Below are 23,138 nucleotides of genomic sequence, written 5' to 3' on the forward strand. Positions count from 1 at the left end.
AGTGTTGAAACATTTTCATATGCAAGACTCTAAGAGAGGTTTTCTACCGTTTCCTCATAGAACACATCTATCAAAAGATATGTGTCCAAAGACTGATGAGGAATGACAACGAATGTCTGAGGTGTTATATGTTTCGGCAATAGGGAGTCTCATATACGCTATGTTATGTACACGACCAAACATTGCTTTTGCAGTTAGTGTAGTAAGCAAATATCAATCAAATCTTGGAAAAGGACACTGGACAACAGTAAAAGCCATCGTAATGTATTTAAGAAGGACCAAGGAGTTGATACTGGGTTATAAAGGTTCAGAGTTGACGCTCAAATGATACTCAGATTCTTATTTTCAGTCAGATGTGGATGATAAAAAGTCAACGTCTACATTTATTTTTGTTTGTAATTGAAGAGCAGTCAGTTGGAAAAGTGCCAAACAATCGACTATTGCAAACTCTACTACAAAAGCTGAGTATATTGTCGTTTTAAAAGCTGTAAAAGAAGCCGTTTGGATGCATAAATTCACCACAGAATTGGATGTGGCTCCTCAAATGAGTCAACCAGTAATTATATTTTGTGACAATACTGGTGCCACTGCACAGGCAAAGGAACCAAGAGCGCATCAAAGGTCAAAACATGTTCAGCGAAAATATCATATCTTGAGAGAATTCGTTGGAGCTGGAAATATTGTCATTCAGAAGATTGCTTTAGCGGACAATCTTGTAGACCCACTAACTAAAGCACTGACGCAAAGACTGTTGGACTAGCATCTAGAGAGGATGGGCATTAGGTACTACAGCAGTTGGCTTTAGTGCAAGTGGGAGTTCTTGTTAGAATATGCCCTAAAAACCAATCGCTTTGTTGGTTTCAAGGGTTGTATATCTTGCATATACATTATTAATAATACTTCACATGTTTTTTACATCACTTTTATATCTATGTTGTAGTTGTATATTACATCCATATTAGTTACATGCATATGACATGTAAAAGGTCCCGATGAGTTTTAATAAACGTCATCAAATCGTTTCCCGTATAGGCAATATGTTTGGGCAATAGTATTGCATAGTGGGTGTGTGCTATATCACCACAGTATATCAGTAGATGATATTAGACATAGTGGATATACACATAGGTAAACAATAGAACCGTTTGATGGTTAGAAAAATGATCAAAGGTTATTATATTATATTGTTTATCGAACGTGACTGCTGAACGATGATCACATGGGTATTAATATGTAGTCAATGACACATCATAAATCATACTAGTGTATAGATCCTTTAACTTGAGATATCACAGTTATGCTTCGTTCTATAACATATGGTTCATATGATGTATACCACAAGGCTAATCATGTCTCGTTCAGAAGCCGCTTTGATCATATATTGCTTCAGCAAGAAGACAAGTGATGATCATATAGAGATCTGTCAGCTCGACTGCTCCCAAGTTCCCATATGAATATCGAGAAATATAAAAATCTAAGACACTAGCCAGTGTAGATAAAAGACCACATGAAGAGAGTTTCGATGTGGCACATTATGATGTATTACTTGATATTCGAAAAAATTAAATATTGGATTTTAACATTCCATGAATCCAAGTTTAATCGGGATGTAACGACGGAAGGATTGAACTACATGGTAAGTGTGAGTAAGAAAGGTTCATTTGACATTATGTGAAACTTGTACTTCATTGTGATATAGGGGTCATGGGATATTGCTAGATGACACCACATGATCAGTGGAAGCTTCGTTTTGTAGCGAAAAATAAAGTATATCGGTTAACGACAGTTTTAGGTTATACAGTGATATAATGAAACGTATCGTTCGATATGGGGTCCACAGCTATGTCACTATGAACCTTGAAGGTCACACCCATATTTCAAGGAAGAAAATGGTGTTATAAAGCTGAAAATATTTATCCATAGTTGGCTAGCACTTTCTGAGGATAAAAAATTGTGCTTTTCGAATAAAAAATTGTCATTTTACACCTTTTTAAATTGTTTAGAAAGTTAGAATGAATAATTTTGGGCACAAATTATTCAACATGTGTCAAATTCTAATTTCTCTTAATGATCAACCAATGAGAATTGAACACATGTTTTAACTTGATAAATATTAAGTTTTAGTTTAATAAAAGAGAGAAAAATGTAGAAAAACATTACATTTTCTCTTCTTCTTCTTCTTTTGCCGGGAAAAAACATTCATTTTTCTTCCTTGAAAGTTGCAAGTCAAGAGATAACTTATTTTAGTGATTCAAGCTTCCAAACTTCAAGTCAACTTACAAGATACAAGGTAGTTTACATGTTTCTATGTTTTATTTCTTGAAACAACATGTAAATTTTATATTACCATTGTTACATATGATGTGAACATGATCTAAAAATTCTAATTTTCTTACCAAAATCCTTCGCATGGTACTTTAATTAAGCCCCTATTAGTTGGAACCATTTTAGCTAAAGCGATGGGTACACTTCTACCAAATGAAAAATCAAGAGTCTATTGGTGTTAGGTCTAAACTAACTAACATGTAAAACTTATTTATCAAAGAGAAAGAGAAATGTGGTGAAGCTAGAGTAAGGACATGCAATTATCAATGCATAGTGATATGTAAGATCCACCTTCTTAACATCAAGAATAATAATGAAATACGCTCAACCAGGTCGACCAATTTTTTTGCCACTATTGAGGACCTCATACGAATGTATACTAATTAGGTTGAAAACCATGTTTACAGATTTTCGCAAGTGACACATGATTTTATCCTCGTCTGCGAGTAAGCTAATTGGCATAAGCAATTAGACATTGAATTAGCATTTAAATCATTAGTACATTAAGTTATAAGTTATAATAGATAAATAAAATTAAAGTAATAGAAAATGAGGTTATTTTATATGCTTATTTATATTGTTCCATCTTTAGTAAAACCATCTCTGTTAAGTACCCCTGATAAATTCATCAAGCATAGTTATTATCAGCCACAAGCGTTCTTGACTAGTGTATTGAATTACTCAACAATGTTAGTTGTCATGATATTATATCCAAGACTATGAAAATGTGCCCTTGCCCATCGCTTGAAGCCTATGTTTTGTAGCTAAATGGTTTGTCAGGATTTACATCATAAAGTACCCTCATTGCATCTTGAAAATAAAACATTTGATAGGCTTTAACTGTTTTCCAATATAAATCCTTTATTTCTTTTGTTCTTTTGTATTTGATTCACATATTGGCCTTTATGTGATGACAACAATAACCATGGTATGGATATGAAAAAACATTTGTGACTATAGTTATAATATAAGGATGTCGATCTGAATCATTGCCAAATCAAATGCAAGACCAATGAAATCCTTTACTTTGCTTAGGAACCAAGTCTAGAATTAAGTTTCCTTCCTACCTCTCATGTCATAAGCCAATGGATGATTATGATATTGCTATATTTGGCTACTATGATAGATTATGTGCTAAGATATCTATAATTTAATAATGTCTTAACTTACTAACTATTTGGATAGGCCAGGAAATGAGGTAGACAATACTAATCACAAACCATTTGGCTCTTTGTGGTAGTAACTAATGGTAGATCAATCACAGTAGGTAACCGAACTTAGTGTAATATACCATTTCTTATGTTATATAAATATAAATATAAATGAAGAAAAAGGAAGTTTGAATAAATAAATACATACATACATACATACATAAATAAATAAATAAATATATATATATATATATATATATATATATATATATATATATATATATATATATAAACAAACATTGGAAGATTTTTATTTTAAAGGAATTCTTATCCTTTCAAGATAAGGAAAAAATAAGAGAAAAAAGAGATATTAAGAGATTTTTAAATTGGATGAATTCTTATTTTTTTCAAAATCTAAATTTAAGAAGAAAGTAAAATAAGATATGATTTAGATTAATAGGGAGGTAAAGAGTCATTAAAAGATTTTAAATTAAAGGAATTCTTATCCTTTGATTTTGAAACTTAAAAGAGAAAAATATTTACTCTAACAAAAAACTACTTATACTTTCAACACTTTTTGCAATTGAAGGAAAGATGGTGGAAGAGTTGTATCGATTCAATAAGAGGTTGAGAATTTAAGTTTAAGAAAATTTCCATTAATTTTATTTAAATACGTTAAATTTTATGAAATTTGATTTTTTTTTTTATTAGATTATTGACAAAATTGTGTTTGTGTGTATTAGCTAGATGGTGTTTGTATTCCAATTTTGTTGAAATTTTTTTAATAAAATTGAATTAAATTTGATATTAAAATTTCCATGAAGGATCATTCATATTTCTATTAAATCAGATGAAAAGTTTTTAATTTTCTGATGATTTTACAAATTAATAAAAATTATTGACTAGAGATTGTCTAATTTCTAGTAAAGATCTTTAATTTTGAGCAGTTTAATATTATAAATTGGTCAAACTTCTTGAAAATTTAGTTGAGTTAATTTATATTCAAATTTTTTCTGTTGGTTATTTATATATCTATTATTTATTTCAAAAATTTAGTAATTTTATGATAAGTTTACAAATTATTAAAAATTGTAAATAAAGACTGCCTAATAAAGAATTTAAATTCTGGACAATTTAATATTCTATGTTTGTTAAATGTTTTGACTAAGAAAATTTATTTCATTTTGCAAGTGAAAATTTTAATAACTATAGATTTTATTAACAATCAAGTAACAGGGGATGGCCATTAAAGAGTTAGTTTTTTGGACACTGTTGATGCCATCTCTCTAATGAACGTTTTGATGATAAAATTGAATTTTGTTTCATTTGAATTTTTTTTTTAATTTTCTTACATATTTATTTTAATTTTTCTAAATTTCATAAATTTAAGATAAGTGTATAATTTATTAAAAATCAAATAAACCAAATATATTAATACTAGACACAATGTTTAAAAGACATAATTTCTAATAGGGAACTAAGTGTACAATATAATTTAACACAACGTATGGTCATTAATCCTTTGACCAAACTTACTTCAAAATATACATATCTTGCACATGTTAAATCTCTTGATTACGTAGATTGTGATTAATAAGTTATTGAATTTATATATTGTACTGATGATAGAACGTTAAAAATCATGAATTCAAGTTCATTTGACCAAACTTATTTCAAAATATGCATATCTTGCACATGTTAAATCTCTTGATTACGTAGATTGTGATTATTAAGTTATTGAATTTATATATTGTACTGATGATAGAACGTTAAAAACCATGAATTCAAGTTCATTTTACTTTGAACTTGCATCCTGAAATTCTTGAGTTTTCGACATATACACATCGTTTTTAGCTTAACAAGATTATAATGTCATACAAGTTAGAGATTAACTCACTTATATGAGTAATCGCCTTTGATGCTTAGATAACCAACAAAGATAAGGTATAATTCTTGAGAAAGTGATGTTAAGAAGGCATGCCAATGGGAGACAAATTTCTCAAGAAAAGAATTGTCAGTGTCGAAATGTCGCATTGATAATCAATCAAGGTGAGGTCATAGATAAATATATTTGATAATAACCGATTTGAATTCCCTACATCTAAATAAATTATAAATATCAGATACGAGTTCTTAATAAGAATAAAGACTTGCTAGTGTGAAGATAATTAAGAACTCAAATTAGACACTAAGTTTAACGACTAAATTAAGATCTATACAGTGTTGATGTAATGACATTAATGGAGAATACACACTATAATATATGATTCATACTATGTGTGCATAAATAGATGACTAATTGAAATAGTAAAATAATGAATCTCTACTCTCTCACTATGTGAGACATTATGAGATTTACCTCATATTAGTATCCTTAGACTCTTTGTTGTTATTTGATGTTAACTCTTAGTGTTGTTATCTTAACTTGACACTTATGGTCACATACAATGTGGTCTATGGAACAAAACTAAAAAAGTAGCTAAGTTTAAATTAAAAATTTTGAGTATAAGAGGAAGACTTATTTATTACGTGTGTTCATTGGTTGGTGATCATGTCACTCATATAGATACATAGGAAAATACCACAATAATAATTGAAGGATTAAAGGGAGTTAGTGTTACTGAGTAAGTCTAAGGTACAACAAGTCTAATGCTTTATTTTATTTTATTCAGATTGAAGTGACTATGTTATTTATAACAGATGCATAATAATGAGCTCCTAAATGCAAGTTGCTTGCGAGGTTGCATGACATATTTTCAAGTATAAAACATACTGTTGTATGGAATTTTTATGCCTAAATACGTGGTTTCAGTCTTATGTCACGTGTCAGTGAGAGATATTAGGTCTGGGTTCACCCATGATAGGTCGACCTTACCTAGATGTATTAAACTGCCAAAAAGTAGTTAAGAGGAAGTTGTTTAGCAGTTAGACCTCTATATATATATGTCCAAAAACTGTCTCCCCTCTCTTGGTTAACACAAAAATTACAGAGAAGATTTTTCTTTTTCTTCTTTTTCTCCCAAAAGGATGTAATATGAAATGGCAATATGAAAGCAAATAGGGTCGTTGAGATGACTAACATCAACAACTTAGACCGTATTCAAATTGCTTTCGTTACAAACTTAAATCTGGGTATGCAATTCATTATTATAGAATATACAAAATTTGGCATGTTTGTTTAAAATTGTCAAACAAATATAAATGATAAAAGGTCTATAAACCTATTTTGAATATGAATATGATGAATAGTTGTAGACCTATTATGAATATGCATATGATGAATTGCGTGCAAACCTGTTATGAATATTAATAAGAATATATGAATATTGACCTGTGGACCCATAGCATATGAATATGAATGATGAAAAGTTTGCAGACTTATGATGAAAACAATGAAGAATATGACAAAGTCGCCAAGGATATAGGCAGCAATACATGGCAAACGTTAAGTATGAATTTTTTATTTTCCATTTATGAGTAACATTTATGAATTCTTTTTAAATTATTTTATGAATAAGATGGATGTTGGTTTTCCTTATGATTAATGAATATGAAAGTATTTTATATTTGCTTCTCCTTATGATAATGAATATAAAATTATTTTATACTTGTCTTATGATTTATGAATATACAAGTGTTTTATATTTGTGTTTTCTTATGTTTAAAGAATATGAAAAAGTCTTATTCTGATTTTTCTTTATGACTAATTATTTTGAAAGGAAGTATTTATGATACCATGTTTATTAAGAAGTTATATATATGTTTGTTTTTACTTATTGAATAAACAATTCATTTCTTTTGTCCATCATTTTGTAAAATAAATTTTTTAGAATAGTTAGGAGGTATGGAATAAAACAAAATCAAGGAAAGAGAGGTCAAGAAAATTCTTAATGTATAGAGTTTATGATTTATGAATTATGTGATTATAGATAATTTTATGTAAGACTTTGAATATGTTAAATTTATTGGATTATTATTTATGAGGAATTTAGAAACCTTCATGTTGTAGAGATAATTTATTTTAGAATGATGTCGTAGAAATAAATAGAATTTTAATTCGAATAAGTACCAAATTTGGAGTGTTACACTTGGATAATTAGAACTATTTGGGACTATGATTAACATTCATCATCTTTTCAAATCAACATTCTTCAATAAAAATATCATTCATTTTATCATCACAATTAAAGACATCTTAATTCAAAACATTTTCTTTCCCTCGTCTTACCTAATCCTTTATAATCAACAATAACTTAATATCAAGTGCATCCAATAAAACATTCTCATCAACATCATGATTGGTTTTAACCCTTTCATAATAATCTCTTTGGCATTCATTATCTTTTTTCTAAATGATTTTATGAGTGTTCAACTTTAATATTGGTTTTCTAAAGGAGAACAATATTGCTCCCTGATAATGGATTAGAAGGTTTGTCAAATATATGTATTGTCTTAGTGCACAAGTTATTGCAACTCACAGATCCATACGCCTCAAAGCCAATTATTGTTGTTGCCTTTCTTAATTTTAGGGTAATAGTCATAAATACAAGAACGAGTTATGATATTTTCTTATAAAAGATAATGATACAAGGTTTTAGGGTAACATTAGTATCATCCTCTTAATTTTAGTATAATGATAAAAGATAAAAGATATTTTCTTAATTTTAGGGTAACATTAGTATCATCCTCATTCTTTTAAGAGATCACATGGTTTCAATAATTGTATACTTTTATGGATAATATTTTGCCGATGATGAATTCATAGACAATTACTTAATAACTCAATTAATCCTCCTTGCACTATGTCAAGTTGAATTATCACAATTTTTTATTTTCAACCAACATAATTTATTATGTTATCCTCCATCCTAATTTATTGTCCTCCGTATCCAACTAAAAGAGCAATATCCAATATTTTGATAAATCCTATTATGGTAACTAATAGCGTACAAATGAATTATATAAAATTTTAGAAAAACTAAATTATGAATTTATGCATACCATGTAAGACCTAAAAGGTGGAAAATATCACGAATCTTTTTAACATAAAATATCAATTAGCAACTTAGGTTATACACATTCTAAAATTTTAATAAGACGACGGCGTATTTTATACACATTGAATAAAATGAGATATTTTAGTTTAATATGATCCATTTTATAAATTAGGGTTTTATTAAAATGTTAGAAGTGATGACAATCAAGGTTTTCAAAACCGAACAGGGATAAAAACTGTTTTAAATACTGATTTCGGTTGGACCGATTAAACCGTTTGAACTGATTGGTTGGACTGGAATTACAGTTTTATGTAAAAATATAAAAAATTATGTTTAATTAATAATTACATATGTTTTACACAGTAAATTTTATATTGTGCATACCTTTCAGTTTTCACAATTAACAAAATATATGCATTATTAAACATAAATGTAATAAGTAATAACAACTAACTTTGTATCAAAACAAAACATATGCATTAAACAAACTCAATTCTACAAACACATGCACTATTAATTATTGAACACTCAACCAAATCAAAAATCTAATATATGCATTAAATAAAATATAAAATCAACCAACCAACATAACTATTATTAAACAAATAATATTCAATTCCACATTTAACAAAATATATTAAAAACATTATTTGTTTAACATAAAGTTTAATAAATAAACGACTAGTCATTTTTCATTATCACTAATGATAAAAGATCCTGTTATCGCTTCTATTGCACCCTTTATCAATTGTTCATCTTCTACACCATCTTCTTTAATAGTATTATCTACAAAATTTATAATTGAACATTTTATTTACTTTCAATCTAAAAAATCAATCATTTATATAAGGGTGTAAATATTTGTGTAAATACCAAAAAAATGTTTTTACTTAAGAAATTATGTGACAAATCATAATTTGTTGGATTATTATTGATAGGAATAGATCCCTCTTCATAAAGCATTTGATCTAATTCATCTGCATTAAGTTCACCAAACTCCTTTTCCTCGTTTACTATCCAAAAGTCTGTTTTATCGATACTTTCATAATCAGTTGGATCAAAATTTGATTTCTTGTAATATAACCTAAATAGTCAAAATGATCAAAAGTAAATAATTAAAAGATTAAAGAGCACTATACCAATAGCCATTAAATAGGGTACAATCATATGTAAAGTTGTAAATAATCATTAAACATAATAAAATAGTTTAAATCAAAATATTTATAAATGTAATGAAACATAATTGATAATTTTGCAACCGTAAGTTATAATGAATAAAAACAAGATCATTTACATGTTGATGCTCCAATCTATTTCTCTTCTTAGTATGTATGCGTTCAAAAACACTTCAATTATGCTCACAGCCTAAAGATGTTTAAGTTTGACTAAGAATTTTAATTGCAAACTTCTGTAAATTAGGAGTACTGTACCCATATGTTCTCCACCATTCATCTAATACAAAATAACATGTAAATAATTATGTAATAGAATTTTATAAATTGGAAAAAGAATCGAGACATAAGAAATATATAAATTAAATTCATACTAGATCGTGTGGTTTTGCATGTTTTAATAGCAAGCTAACGTGAGAAACTCCCCTCACAATCACGAAACATTCTACTCTCTTCTACTAATTTTGCCTTACTAACATTAAACATACATGTTTTACTCTCAACAACATCTAGAAAACCCTATAATACCTCTGGTTTTGTGCAGAAAGATTCACGATCATACTGAAATGCAGGATTCAAGTAATACGCAGCTACATGAATACCTCGACATAATGTCTTATCCCACCTCAACTTGATTATTTGAGTATAAGGCTTGTATAATTTCTTTTTATTCTTCAAAAACTTCTTTATCCCTAATTTAGCTCTATACATTCCATCATAGACATATCCCGATGACGATCTTTCATCTGAGTCTACAATACGAAGCAAATGTATCAATGGTCCCACAACTTTTACAATTATACCTATTTCGTTCCAAAAATCATTATTCAGAATTATGATTACAACCTATTTGCCTTGATTACTCTTTGTATATCTAGAATTAATAAAAACCTGACAGTGACCATCGCTTGTAAGTCATGCTTATGCTCAAAAAGACTTTACAATGCTATGAAAGTCGTAGCAAATCGGGTTGCACTAGGTCGTATAATTTCTCTCCATCATTCTTTCTTTCTCAACCAAGCTATCAATAATGTATGATTATATATGAACTTTGTCACAAGATATGCACATTTGGAAATTCTAATAATGTGATCCATTTCACCAATATCTTTCAAAATCAAATTGATACAATATGCTGCATAAGGTGACCAAGTAATATTTTTATATTTTTCAGACAATAATCCTCCAACTGCTTTATAATTAGCTCCATTATTAGTCACAAAATGGACAATGCTCTTAGGCCCAATCCATAATACTATTTCCTCAAACAACCTAAATAATGTGTTCACCCCCTTCACAACACCAAATGTATCTACCGATTTGATAAAATAAATCCCTTTTGGATAATATACTAAAAAATTTATCAGCGACCTACTAGAAATGTCTGTCCAACCATCAGTCATAAATGTACAACCAACTTCTTCCCAATTTTTTTTGTAACTATCAATAAATAATTGCACTTCCTTCTTTGAATCGTTCAACAAATTCACTCGTGCTTCATGATATGTCGGCTGCTTATATCCAGGCCCAATTGCAGTAATGGCATCTAACATAGGTTGAAAATAAATAGAATTTAATGCATTAAGAGGGATGCAAGCATCATATAAGAACCTCACAACAACCATATCGACTCTCTATTTGGCTTCTTTTCCAGCCAAAACACTCTTTATTGAAGGTTGAGCTCCATTAGTAGTCCTTAGAGCAAAAAAATCCCCAACGCCAATCGGTCTTTTTCTTTTTAAATCATTTGTAAGTCTAATTTGTTTTCCAGAAGACCCAATACTAGTATTACCTTCAGTCATATTCATAGGAAGAAACAACCCTTCAAATTTTTCAACTGCAATATCACCCTCAAATGGAGGTATAGTAGTACCAAAATGAGTTGTATGCCTACAAAATTCTTGTCTTTCTTTATTTTTCGCTACAATCTCATCTAATGCATTAACCATTTGATATCTAACATCATGAGGAACTTTAGTGCATGGACCAACATCCCATTTTTTTCGGGGCAAATGTTGCTTCATTCTATATATCCCACTTCTTCTAGTTGTCTTACCACAATATAAACACTTCAACATCTTCTTTCCATTCTCATCTATACTCTCAAAAACATGTGCCCAAATAATATCACCTTTCACTCGATATGGTGTTGAAAAAACTCCAAATCCAGATGAGGACATACTTCCACTTTATTTATCTATTGCATATAAAAATAACAATAAAATCAAAATACCAATTAATATATATATATATATATATATATATATATATATATATATATATATATATATATATATATATATATATATATATATATATATATATATATATATATTCATTTAATATAAAATATATACTAAGCTTTAAAAATAAAAACTTTTATAATTAGGGTTTAGAATAAAACAAATAACTATAGAATAAAACAAACAACATTATTGAAAAGTTATATCTTACTGGAAAAGCCAAGTCAAGCAGAGCAGTTTGATTGCTACCAAATTTTGTGAAAAACAGGCTACTGGGATGTAATTGCAAGGGAAAACTATTTTATTAGTGTACACAAACATTATCTAGAGGTATTAAAGGGAAACCATAAGTCTCATAAGAAGTTACAAGTGTTAGAACCAATGCACCAAGTTGACATGAAATTACTAGTTGTCAAATAACAATAGCTTTCCAGCAAATTACAATTCAATTAGCTTCATGTAATTACTACTAGCATTCTTAGAATAAATAAGAATCATGTTTGAACTCTGCTTCATAGTCCAATGGTGTAATTGTTCTGAGACTTAAATAAGTTTCAGTGATGTCTTGTAACAAGAACATAAGTTTCCACAAGATAAGAACTATATTGAGTCATTATGTTTAACTCTTAAAGATACTTTCTCCAAAATTTTAGAAGTGAATGAATACATATAAGTATAGTTTTCAAAATTTGACATATGCGGAAAAACCCATGTATTAAAATAAAAAAGTTTTTACTGAAATTCAGTAAGTATAGTTTTCAAACCCATGCATTAAACCCATGCGGAAAATTTGACATATAAGTATAGTTTTCAAAATTTGACATACTGAAATTCTGTCAAAGTTTCTACTTTTTTATTCAGGAACTTACGAAATTGAGTCAGATGCTCATAAGTCACAATACTTTACAAAATCTTCACTATAACCTAGGAAATAAAATCACAAGCCGCCGTGAAACGTTGCCTTGTGAGCCTGCAAACCAACACCCCTTGGCGGTAGCGTCGTCGTCGGCAGGCCTCTTTAAACCGTCATCGGCAAGGAACAGGAAATTCATCGGAGATATTCGTCAGCTGCAGCAATTGAGGATTGCGTCTGCGTGCACTGCAAGGAACAGGAAAAAAAACAGTGTTTTATATGCAGCCTTGAACCAGGATCTGCCTAGACCAGGTTAAACCATGGCTCAAACGAGAATCAATGGTTTGACTGCGGTCCAACCTGATTTCAACCCTAAAACGGTTCTACCTTCAACAACACTCGACTACATTGCTGGTTCACAGACCGATCGATTCGATCGATCGGTCCAATTCGGGCTTTAAATCCTTGATGACAATATTGTATTTAAATTAAATAGTTTGCTATAAAAATGTAACTCTTAGAGTTAGAGATTATTTTTGTATAACCATTGGAAAATACAATTTAAATTAAGGTCAAATGATTATTTCCCACTTAAGGTTTAGTGAAAACTTAATTTCTCACCTGTTAATTATTGAAAATTAAAATACCCACTCTTCTATTAAATTTTACTATTATTGTCAGAGGTAAATTTATCATTTAATAAAAATACTTTAAAAACTAAAAATTTATCACATTTTTATCCCCAGGTTTAAAAACTAATAAAGTCTCTCCACCCAAATTTTAAAAAACTTACATTCCTCTTAGGGGTTTTGCAGTAGTTGCGATGGTCGGAGATGACAATGACGACAACGTTCTCCCTCCCTCTTATCTTTTCTCTTAGTTGTGTTCCATTTCCAACCGTTCTCTCCCTCACTAGCCAGCTTACGACGAGATCAAGATTTCAGTCTCTTTGTCACATAATGAAGAGACCTAGATCTCAATTTTATTGTGTGCTAGCCGATAAGAGAGAAGACAATTGATGATAATTGAAAATAGATCGCGTTTGAGAAAGAAGTCGAGAAGGAGGGAGAACATTGTCGTATTTGGCCGTTGCATTAAATAGTTTGCTATAAAAATTGTTTTAGCATGAAAAATAAATTATTTATTATTCCAATAAGAGCATTGACCTTAAATCACATGATTTTAAGGATATATTTATCTTTCAAAAAAATCTTTCCATATTTTTCTTTTAAATAAATCCTCCTCTATCATTCCAACTCAGAATATATTTTCTTACTAAAAATAAAAAGAAAAAGAAAAAGAAAAACAATGACGTGGCGGTAATGTATGACTAGAAGTGCGTGGGGATACGGCCCAACCTCACCTCCATTAAATTGGAGCGTGAATGGTTCTGTGCTTAGCTTAGGAACACAACTTCAACACAAACACGTAATTGAATCGAAAAGCAAGGGGCTTTCTTGTTAAAATTTGTTATTTACCAGAAACCGAAAAAGCGTTCAAATCAACTTTCCTTTTATGTGATCATCCTTTAACCCTTCCTCAATTTTCGCTTCTTCCCTTACACCACCAAATTTCTTTCCCTCTTTGGCCAATTTTCTTATTATTGTTTTCTTTTCTATATCTTTCTTTCTTTCTTTTAACTCTTCTCCGCTTATTTTCTTTGCTTTTTCGTTAATGGACACCACTTGGAGGAGACAGAAACCTGATTTTCGTCATCAAGAACCCCAACGATCACACCCCAGAAAGCCACCTCAAGGTATATATTTCTTCCAGGATTCTTTTTTAATTTTGTTTTTAGTTTCAGTAAGTGGGGTTTTCTTTTCTTTTAATTTTCTGGCTTCTTTCTTAGTTTAATCGCTGCCGTTTTATGTTGATATATATTGTGTTCAATTGTTTATATGTAATTGATGTTTAGCTATTTTACGATGGTTCTCTGGAAGAAGAAAGAATAGAAAATCATGCCTTCTGTTTGATCGGACGTTTATTAATTGATTTGAAGTTGTAGTTTAGGCTTATAAGATGATCTGCTTGTGCTTTATAATGAATCTTGTTGATTCGTGTTGAGATTTTATAGCGTTTCTACATTTTCTACTATAAAGTTTGTTCTTTATCAAATATGGAACTAATTTTAATTCCAAATCAGGAAACGTTTTCATCATTTTATGTCTGTCTAGTTTTAGCCTCCGGAATTGTGTTTAATCGTTATCAAAAGCTTCAAAAAATACAACTTATACAAAAAATATCGGCTTTCATGCTTTCATTTTGAAGTACAACTTTACTTGTGCTGTTAGTCATATGTGAAGGACACTGAGGACTAAAAAATTAATATTTTGATACATCAAAAATTGCCCCTTTTTTCCCCTATTTTTATGTAATATCCATTGAAATAAGTAATTTGTTTCAATCCTAAATTTGATATGATAACGTGGGTTATTACTTTTTTTCCGGGTAAGTTTTCATGATGGCGAAACATAACAAGTCTTTTATTTTCCAGCTAGTTGGCAACCTACTGTGCCTTCCTGGGAGAAAAAATTCTGTGCTTCAATTGGTTCTGTTCCATGGAGAAAGCTTTTGGAAACAAAGAGGTTTATGTATCTTTATGATAATGTGGTTCGCTGGAATGACTCTGCTGGTGAAGAGGCTTTTTATAATGCGAAAAATCGATTTTGGGCTCAGATTAATGGCCTTCCCTGTGATATATCATTGCCTGATCCCAATATCTATATTGATGAAATTGATTGGAATGCTAACATTGACCCTGAATTGCTTTTGGACTTGGAACGGGAGCCTGAGGTTCCTGAGGAGGTAGATAGGGATGAGAATGTTGTGATTCTTAATAGCACACTCCTCTTTAATCAGTCTTTTTCAAGCACAGGGTGGGGTGATGCTGAAGAGAATTTTAAGCAGGATACTGATTTGTTTTTGCCTACTGGATATGGGCATTCTACCAAGAATGCTGGTCATGAGGAAAATTCTTGGGAAAATAATTGTGCTTCTTGTAATGGAACTAAGAAAGATGATGGATGGGGAAGTTACTGGAATGAGTCATGGGGATGGAATCAGCAGGATAATAATTGTAATGCCTGGGACAATACTTATAATGAATTGAGAAATCTAAATGATCGAAGAAATGGTGTGGATTGGGGAACAACATGGAATGGGAATAGTCGGAAGAGAGAAAGTGCAGGTTGGTACATGTCAAGGTATAAAACCTCAAGGTTTCATGGAGATGAGTATAACATGGATCGTCAATGGAGGAATAAAAGAGAATGGAAGAGATCAAATATCTCTTATGAAAGACAATTTATGGATGAGAAACATTCTTCAACTCAGTGGAACTCGATGAATGCTTGTGGACCAGTAAGTCATGCTGGATTTGGCAAAGCATGATTCTCATGGGGTTGGTGGAAACAAATTTTGTAAGCATATATACAAGTATGTAACACAGTAGTAGAGTATTTACTAATTGATTTTTGGCATTAGGTTTGTTTGGTTGTTGAGAGTATTGATTAAAAGTACATATTATAATAGGATGATACCAACTAGCTAGGCTAAGCCCTCCTCTGCTTTGCCGTGTGCTGAGTTTTGTTGTTTCTCATCCAAAATTTTGGCTATTGCTTTGAAGTTTTCAGAGAAGTGTGAATTGTTTGCTGTCACAAAGTGTAATGGTGTATTACATTTACATTATCCTTAAACGATATTCATTCATCTAGTTTCCATCTTATAATTTCTCCATTTCATTTGCTTCACCATGTCTATGAAGTGATGATGAGGTAGCAAATGGTGGATTATTTGAGCAAATATTTCCTTTTCCATGAAGATTTTCTTGACAAAAAGTGATTGGCATTTAGGTTTATTGAATACTACTTTGTATTGCCGTATTAACGATCTACCCTTTCTGAGACACATAGGTCAGTGCATCTTGGCGGAAATGGAGTGGGTCAATTTCAAGATGTGTTGATAATAGTTCTTAGTTCTTCCAATCTTCAAATGGATAATTATAATCCTCGTTCTTGATATATCTCCAGAAACTAAACATCATAATTGGAAATCCATTTTCCATTCCCTGATAATAGACATGCCATTTAGATATCTGTTGTATACATAACTTTTAATGTTTATTAAGCTTTCACTTAGAGAAATATCATTCTACATATATATTTATTAAGGATATTTGTTAGAATAAACCCTCTACCTATGACTAAGGAGTAAAAACCAATTATTTCATAAACTAATAAGTTATTCCCTATTATCTTAGTTGCCTCTAACCATGTATTACCCTGCAATAGTTTTTCTTTTTTCTTTTCCCCACCTTGGAACCATCACCAATTGTCCCTTTTTTTCATTGCCATCTTCCTCAGATGGTTGAGCAACTGCACGTTTATTGCAGTTATTATATGATAAAACTCTTCCTTTGTAATACTCCTCTCTAGATATATATCTTTACCTAAAATATGATCTGAAGAGATATACACGATTGGACTATTTAATTTAAAACCTTGTAATTTAATACAGGATCATAAATACTCAAACGTGAAAAAAGGTAAAATCTGAATAAATACCTCATTTATTAAAACTTAAAAATGAAAGAAATGTTTGAAATCTCAATTAGAGTAGTTAATGTGCATAAACAAATATCAAATTGTATCTGAATGTCATCAATACATGAGTATAAAGAAATATATAAAAAATGGCTTTCATGCTCCTCAACCTCATGCGGCTGTTCGTTGGACTACTAGCTCTCATGCATGTCTTACTACTCACCTCTACTTGTAAAACCATAAAAATAAATGTGTGAGTGAAAACACTCAGTAAGTCAATGGCCTTTCGACACTTAGAATACTCATAAAACTGATAAACCTGATATTTCATTTGTAAATCTAGATGTGGTCACAACTCAACACCCTAGTGCCTTGATATAGGTCATCCATAAAGGTTATTCAGGTTTAAGTTAAAATCGACATATCTAATTTTTTGTTAAAGTACAAGACACTTTGTATGTCGCTATCTATTGTGTCTTGTGCACATGTTATATGGCCTCTCAAGCTAGCTGACTGGGACACTTTAGTGACACGGAAAAAAATTTGGTAGTAGTCTCTTCCCTTATCACATAAGCTAATCAGAACTGTTGTTTAAACTATCATAGGATGACCCCTACCATAGGTACATATATGATGCATCCCGTTAACCGCATGAGAAAATGTCTAAAAGGCCACAATCCCTTACCATGCACACTTGAAATGAAATGAGTGGCTATCCATCTTAGTGCCGAGTGGATGATACATCCCATAGGTATCCAACCCTATTGCTTTCACGTATCTTTTCACTTATGCACACATGGGTGGTTATTTATATGTGAACCATTTTCCTCAACTTTTCTTATTTTTTACCTAGATCTAATGTAGTCAAGGTCTTATGTCATCTTCCACATAGTCGAACACTCTTTCTAGTTTTATTTGGCTTGTCTTTCTTACCAAAGTCTCTTATTATTTCCTTCTTCTTCTTCTTCCCCTTCCCTATATTGAACTAGGGGTAAAACAGTATTTTAACTAACTACACGAGTGTGTGCCTTAGGTAGACCCTTATGTGCCTCTTTTTAAGCACGACATCTACTTTTGAAAAGTTACTTTCAAACGTGTGTTTCATACCACATGATTGTGTATGACTTTTCTTAGAACGAGTGCACAAAAATTGTAGTATGTGTATGAGGTCATACATGATCATCTGTCACAATATAAAGATCACAAAACCCATGGATTCTATGAATTTTGACCAGATACCTACAATCTAAGCACATATAACTGTACATAAACATGTTTCTATTCACTCTAAATTAGATGTTCATAATTATAATCATACAAACTTGCTCAACTAATCAAATCATCGACAATCATCATCAATAAATAAGGGTTCATTCAATTTAACATTTCTATAATGATTCATACTTTAACCAATATAGTTCATGCAAATATTGCACTATTTTAACATCAAACTAACTATGTTGAAGCAGTTCATTATGAAATAAAAGCATTTAAAGATACTCAAGGCATTGCATATCAATTTATACATTAATTAAACTTGGTTTTAACCTAGAAAATTTGTTCACTACATTAAAACATCAATCTTTTAACCAAAATCACATATACAATATGGTCATTGGATTATAAAAAACCCTTATGCTTTTTAGAATTGCCACCATGTGATCACAACAATAATAAACACTTTAACAATTTTAAACGGGGCAAGAACCACCACTTACTTGTCTTCCAATGATCAAGCAAGCTCTTTGCAAGGTTGCGATGTTTCTAACAATCAATAGCTCTTTTCTAGCAATTAGAAGTCTCCCCTTTCATTGCTCTCTTATTTGGGTGCAACTAGGGGTGAAAAAAAAATGAGAGAATTAGGTTTACCATGTTTTTATTTTTGCCTCGCGAATGTGACGCACGAGCATGGATTTACAGAACATAAGTGTTGTCATGTTACGTAACTAAGGCAACACCTAATCTTGTCATGATTCTAATCTTATCTGAGAAATTCAAATTTGTTAACGATACATGGTTGTGTATACCTCTATACATGGGCACGTATCACTTTGAAGAACATTAATTAACTCAATTTAAAACAAGGAAAAATGATAAAATACCTTTGGTCTTACTTATAGTTGTTACATTCTTGGTCAAACTTATGAAATGCAATAAACTACTCAATTAACAACCAAAAATGTCATTTATTCATAGGTCATTTCAAAGTGTAAATAGAAATATCTTCACCCAAAAATGTCAAAGGGGATACAACTAGACAATTTAACTCGTTAGTACCTATGAAATTATCTTATTATTCTATCTTTTGTATACATACGAAAACTATCATTTCATGCAAAATTGGGATTATGTAATGATGTAATAGTCTTAATTCCATTGGATTAGTCTTAGAATAAATATATAGACTCCTTCTTGTATTAAGAAAGTAAGGTAGTGTATTTATGTATAATGCTACTTTTTTGTCTTATAAATGTAAACGATTGAATAAAGGTAAAAGGGTTTGACTCCAAATTTTTCTTAGGAATACTGTTTGTATTACTTATAATAACTTTGTCAACATTTCCTATAGACATAAATAACAAAACTATGGGTGTAGGTTTTTAAACAATGGGTCGAACCATATTATAAACCTCATGTTTTCATTACTAACATAGGGTTGTTTACTCACTACCATTACTTCCACTTATCACCCTATTTAGTAAACATGAAATTACATTGCTAATTTCAATTATCATTATCCTTTCCTTGTGCAAGGTCTAGCCTTGTGAATTTCTTATTGGTACAAATTTTTGTATCAATAATTTGACATTAAAGGAAGAGTCCCTTTGAGAAAAATTTTTGTTGGTTATCCAACAAAATACCTATCTTCCATTAATCCTTTGCCACACAAAACACTCTTGTAGATGGCTCTTGGAAAATGGAACAAAAAAGCCTTGAGTAACCAAGTTTATGAAGAATCCAACTTCAATCATAATGTCACTCCTCTAAGACCACTTGATCTTGTCACTGGAAACTAACTTGCCTTACTAGTTGAAGCGTAGCAAATAACATCTAACGTGATAGCAAAACTAAACAATGACATTGGTGATTTAACAAATGGCATCAAACAAATAGACATTGCTAGTCTGATAACACTATCAATGACCCTAGTCACCTTTAAATGTTAATCATATTGGGAGTTTTATGGTTTTTCGATCGATTTAATAACAATTATGGTAGTGGAAACATACATTAAAAACAAAAAAAAAATGATTAGAAAATATATCCCCAAGGATCTAGGGGTGTTATAATAGAAAGGGTATTCGAATTCAAACCTATGTTTGAAGGCTATTTCTTATGGAAATTCACATTGAATTTGATTCTAACTTTTTACACAAACCTCTACAACATATTAAGGCCTTTAGTCATCTATAAAGAAACAATTGTGAACATAAGAATGTGCCAAGGGTGTCAAAAGGCTTAGGTAACTACTGGATTGCTTTTTTTGAACAAATAATGAGAATTGAATTAACAGAATTTTTCTCTTAATTTCAATGGGTGGGACAACTAGGCCTCATAATAATATAAATATGTTGAATTTATTCTAAAATTATTACTGTTTCACCCTAATGCTTTAATTCTTGTAATTAGGTTCAACAATGAGTGAGAAATCTATCATGATATAATTACATCCATGTTATTCATTAATAGAGCTCAAAATCATGGTGTTTAGGTGTGATTCACTTTATATGTAATAAGTCTATAACCTTTTAATTATGGTTATCAACCCTTTACTGTGTTAGACTCATAAGTTCCTTATCCGATTGACAATGAATAAATTCTTGCTTAATCTACAATTAGTAAGCCAATGATGAGCGGTTTCCAACAAGATATCATTACGACCTAAACAATAGAGAATTAGCAGAAGACTTATGTTAACCTTTCGATGATACAATTACTGTGTATTTAGTCCTTTCATCAATCAATATCTTATTAAAAATAAGGTATAAAAGTAGTGTCTACCTCATATTTCCTTGATATTAATATTTTTTTAAAGCAATAACCTAATAAAGTTGGATTGGGCACCAACGTTCTCACTACGGCCATAGATTTTTAATATGTTGTCATAACCAAATGACATGGTGAGATATCTACTCTTATACTAAAGAGTGATGAATCGAATTTCGATTCTCCATAACCTTGATATGTTTTTCAACATAGCCAATAACTACTATATTGATAGCCTTAAAAAAGGTTATGTTAAGCTAGTGTCAAACTAAGTCGACTGATGCACATGATACTCTAGTAGGTCAGTCTAGTGAACATGTAGTTAACATGCACCCATGTGTTGCAACAAGTTGACACCAAAAACCTTAACACCAAAAACCTTAACACATGAGATATATAGCTACCTTTTCATAAGGTCGTTAACTCTATGATAGTCTTATCATATTATTTGTACCCTTAGTCAAGATAATATTAAGGCTATAGACATTTTTAGATTGGCCACCTATGATCAAGTTACATCTTAATCCTCTCATCACAGTTCTACAACTTAACAACATTTATCTTCGTATATGTGTAAACATAACACTAACAGATAAAGGGTTCCACTCAAAGATATCTAAATATGAATTAACATGGATTTATATTATTGAGAGTATTAGTTTTGGAGCACCAACTCTAATAGGGAGTACAAACCTCTCCAATGACTATTGACTATTTTTGCCATTAGACAAAATGACAAAAATGTTTATGGGGAAAAAAAAAAAGCATAATCTTTTCCAATATCATACCCTAAATCTATTGCTTCCTACCAAGGACTCCCTAAACTAAGATTGTAAAAAGGTGTTTTCAAGCGTAAGACCCAAAATTCTATTTGGATAATGGCACACCATGAACATGTAATTGTTACTCAATGTGGGAATGGGGAATAAGTGAATCTCATTCCTTAACATGTAAAGCATGAATATTCACTTAATACTACGATGCATTGATACCATAATTGACTTTCCCAAGAAAGGTGATCATTCTTTTTCATTATGGTACCTTATAGTTAGCTAGCTTAGAGGTGAAAATGCCACGAGCTTATAGTTAGCTAGTTTGAGTTAGCATGCATGCATAGTCTGATTGTACCTTAGTTAGCGATACAAGTCTTAGGGTCGTTATGAGGGGGCATCTGTGATATACTTCTTATACCACTTAAAGTAAGGCACTATCTATAGTAAGACAATTGGTTTACTATAGAACCCGATCAACCATAGTAAGTTGGGGTTTTGTCTAGTAGGATTATACCTTTGTCTATTTATGATGCCATTATTTGTGGTTTTGTCCAATTTGGAAATGTAGCTATTCACAAAATGATTATTCCACCGTTTCAAATATGAAATTAATAATTCAGTAGTTTAACTCTCTTTTCATGGAACTTTGAATAAAAACATCTATAAGAAATTAAGGTTAGCCTCAAAGGATGATAATTGGAGAATTTGGCCATTGTATATATTGTAGTATTAGTGGCCCTTGCTCTTTCTGATTAATCTTACATAGAACATGATAATGAAAGTCAAAAGACTAAAAGGACAATTGAAGTTTGGTCTTTAAGTGTCCATTAACAATTACCAGGCTAACTAAGGTTTAAAGAATTGACTTGTTAACCTCTGATCAGAGTGAATGTCCTTTTTATGTCGATATGAAAATCAAACACCTCCCCTATTGATTAGGGTAATAACAAAAAATAAAAAGTTTGGCTAAAGTAATGGAAACCTCAATTATTTTAATAACCATTTTACTGTTATGATTTAAAGAACATAAATTAGATATATGGCAAAAAATGATGATAACAATAAGATAACGATACAAGATCATTTTAGTTATTTT

At 30.6% G+C, this 23,138-nt stretch overlaps 1 protein-coding gene across 1 annotated transcript; it reads left to right on the forward strand.

Moving 5' to 3' along the window:
* The first annotated feature begins 14,147 nt into the window (after nucleotides 1–14,147).
* On the forward strand, nucleotides 14,148–16,453 carry LOC123224742. Its single transcript, XM_044648442.1, has 2 exons — nucleotides 14,148–14,497; nucleotides 15,236–16,453. The coding sequence occupies exons 1-2, from the start codon at nucleotides 14,416–14,418 to the stop codon at nucleotides 16,129–16,131; spliced, it is 978 nt and encodes a 325-aa protein (XP_044504377.1). The 5' UTR covers nucleotides 14,148–14,415; the 3' UTR covers nucleotides 16,132–16,453.
* The last annotated feature ends 6,685 nt before the right edge of the window (nucleotides 16,454–23,138 follow it).

Source organism: Mangifera indica, chromosome 9, assembly GCF_011075055.1.
Source record: "Mangifera indica cultivar Alphonso chromosome 9, CATAS_Mindica_2.1, whole genome shotgun sequence".
Lineage (NCBI taxonomy): Eukaryota > Viridiplantae > Streptophyta > Magnoliopsida > Sapindales > Anacardiaceae > Mangifera > Mangifera indica.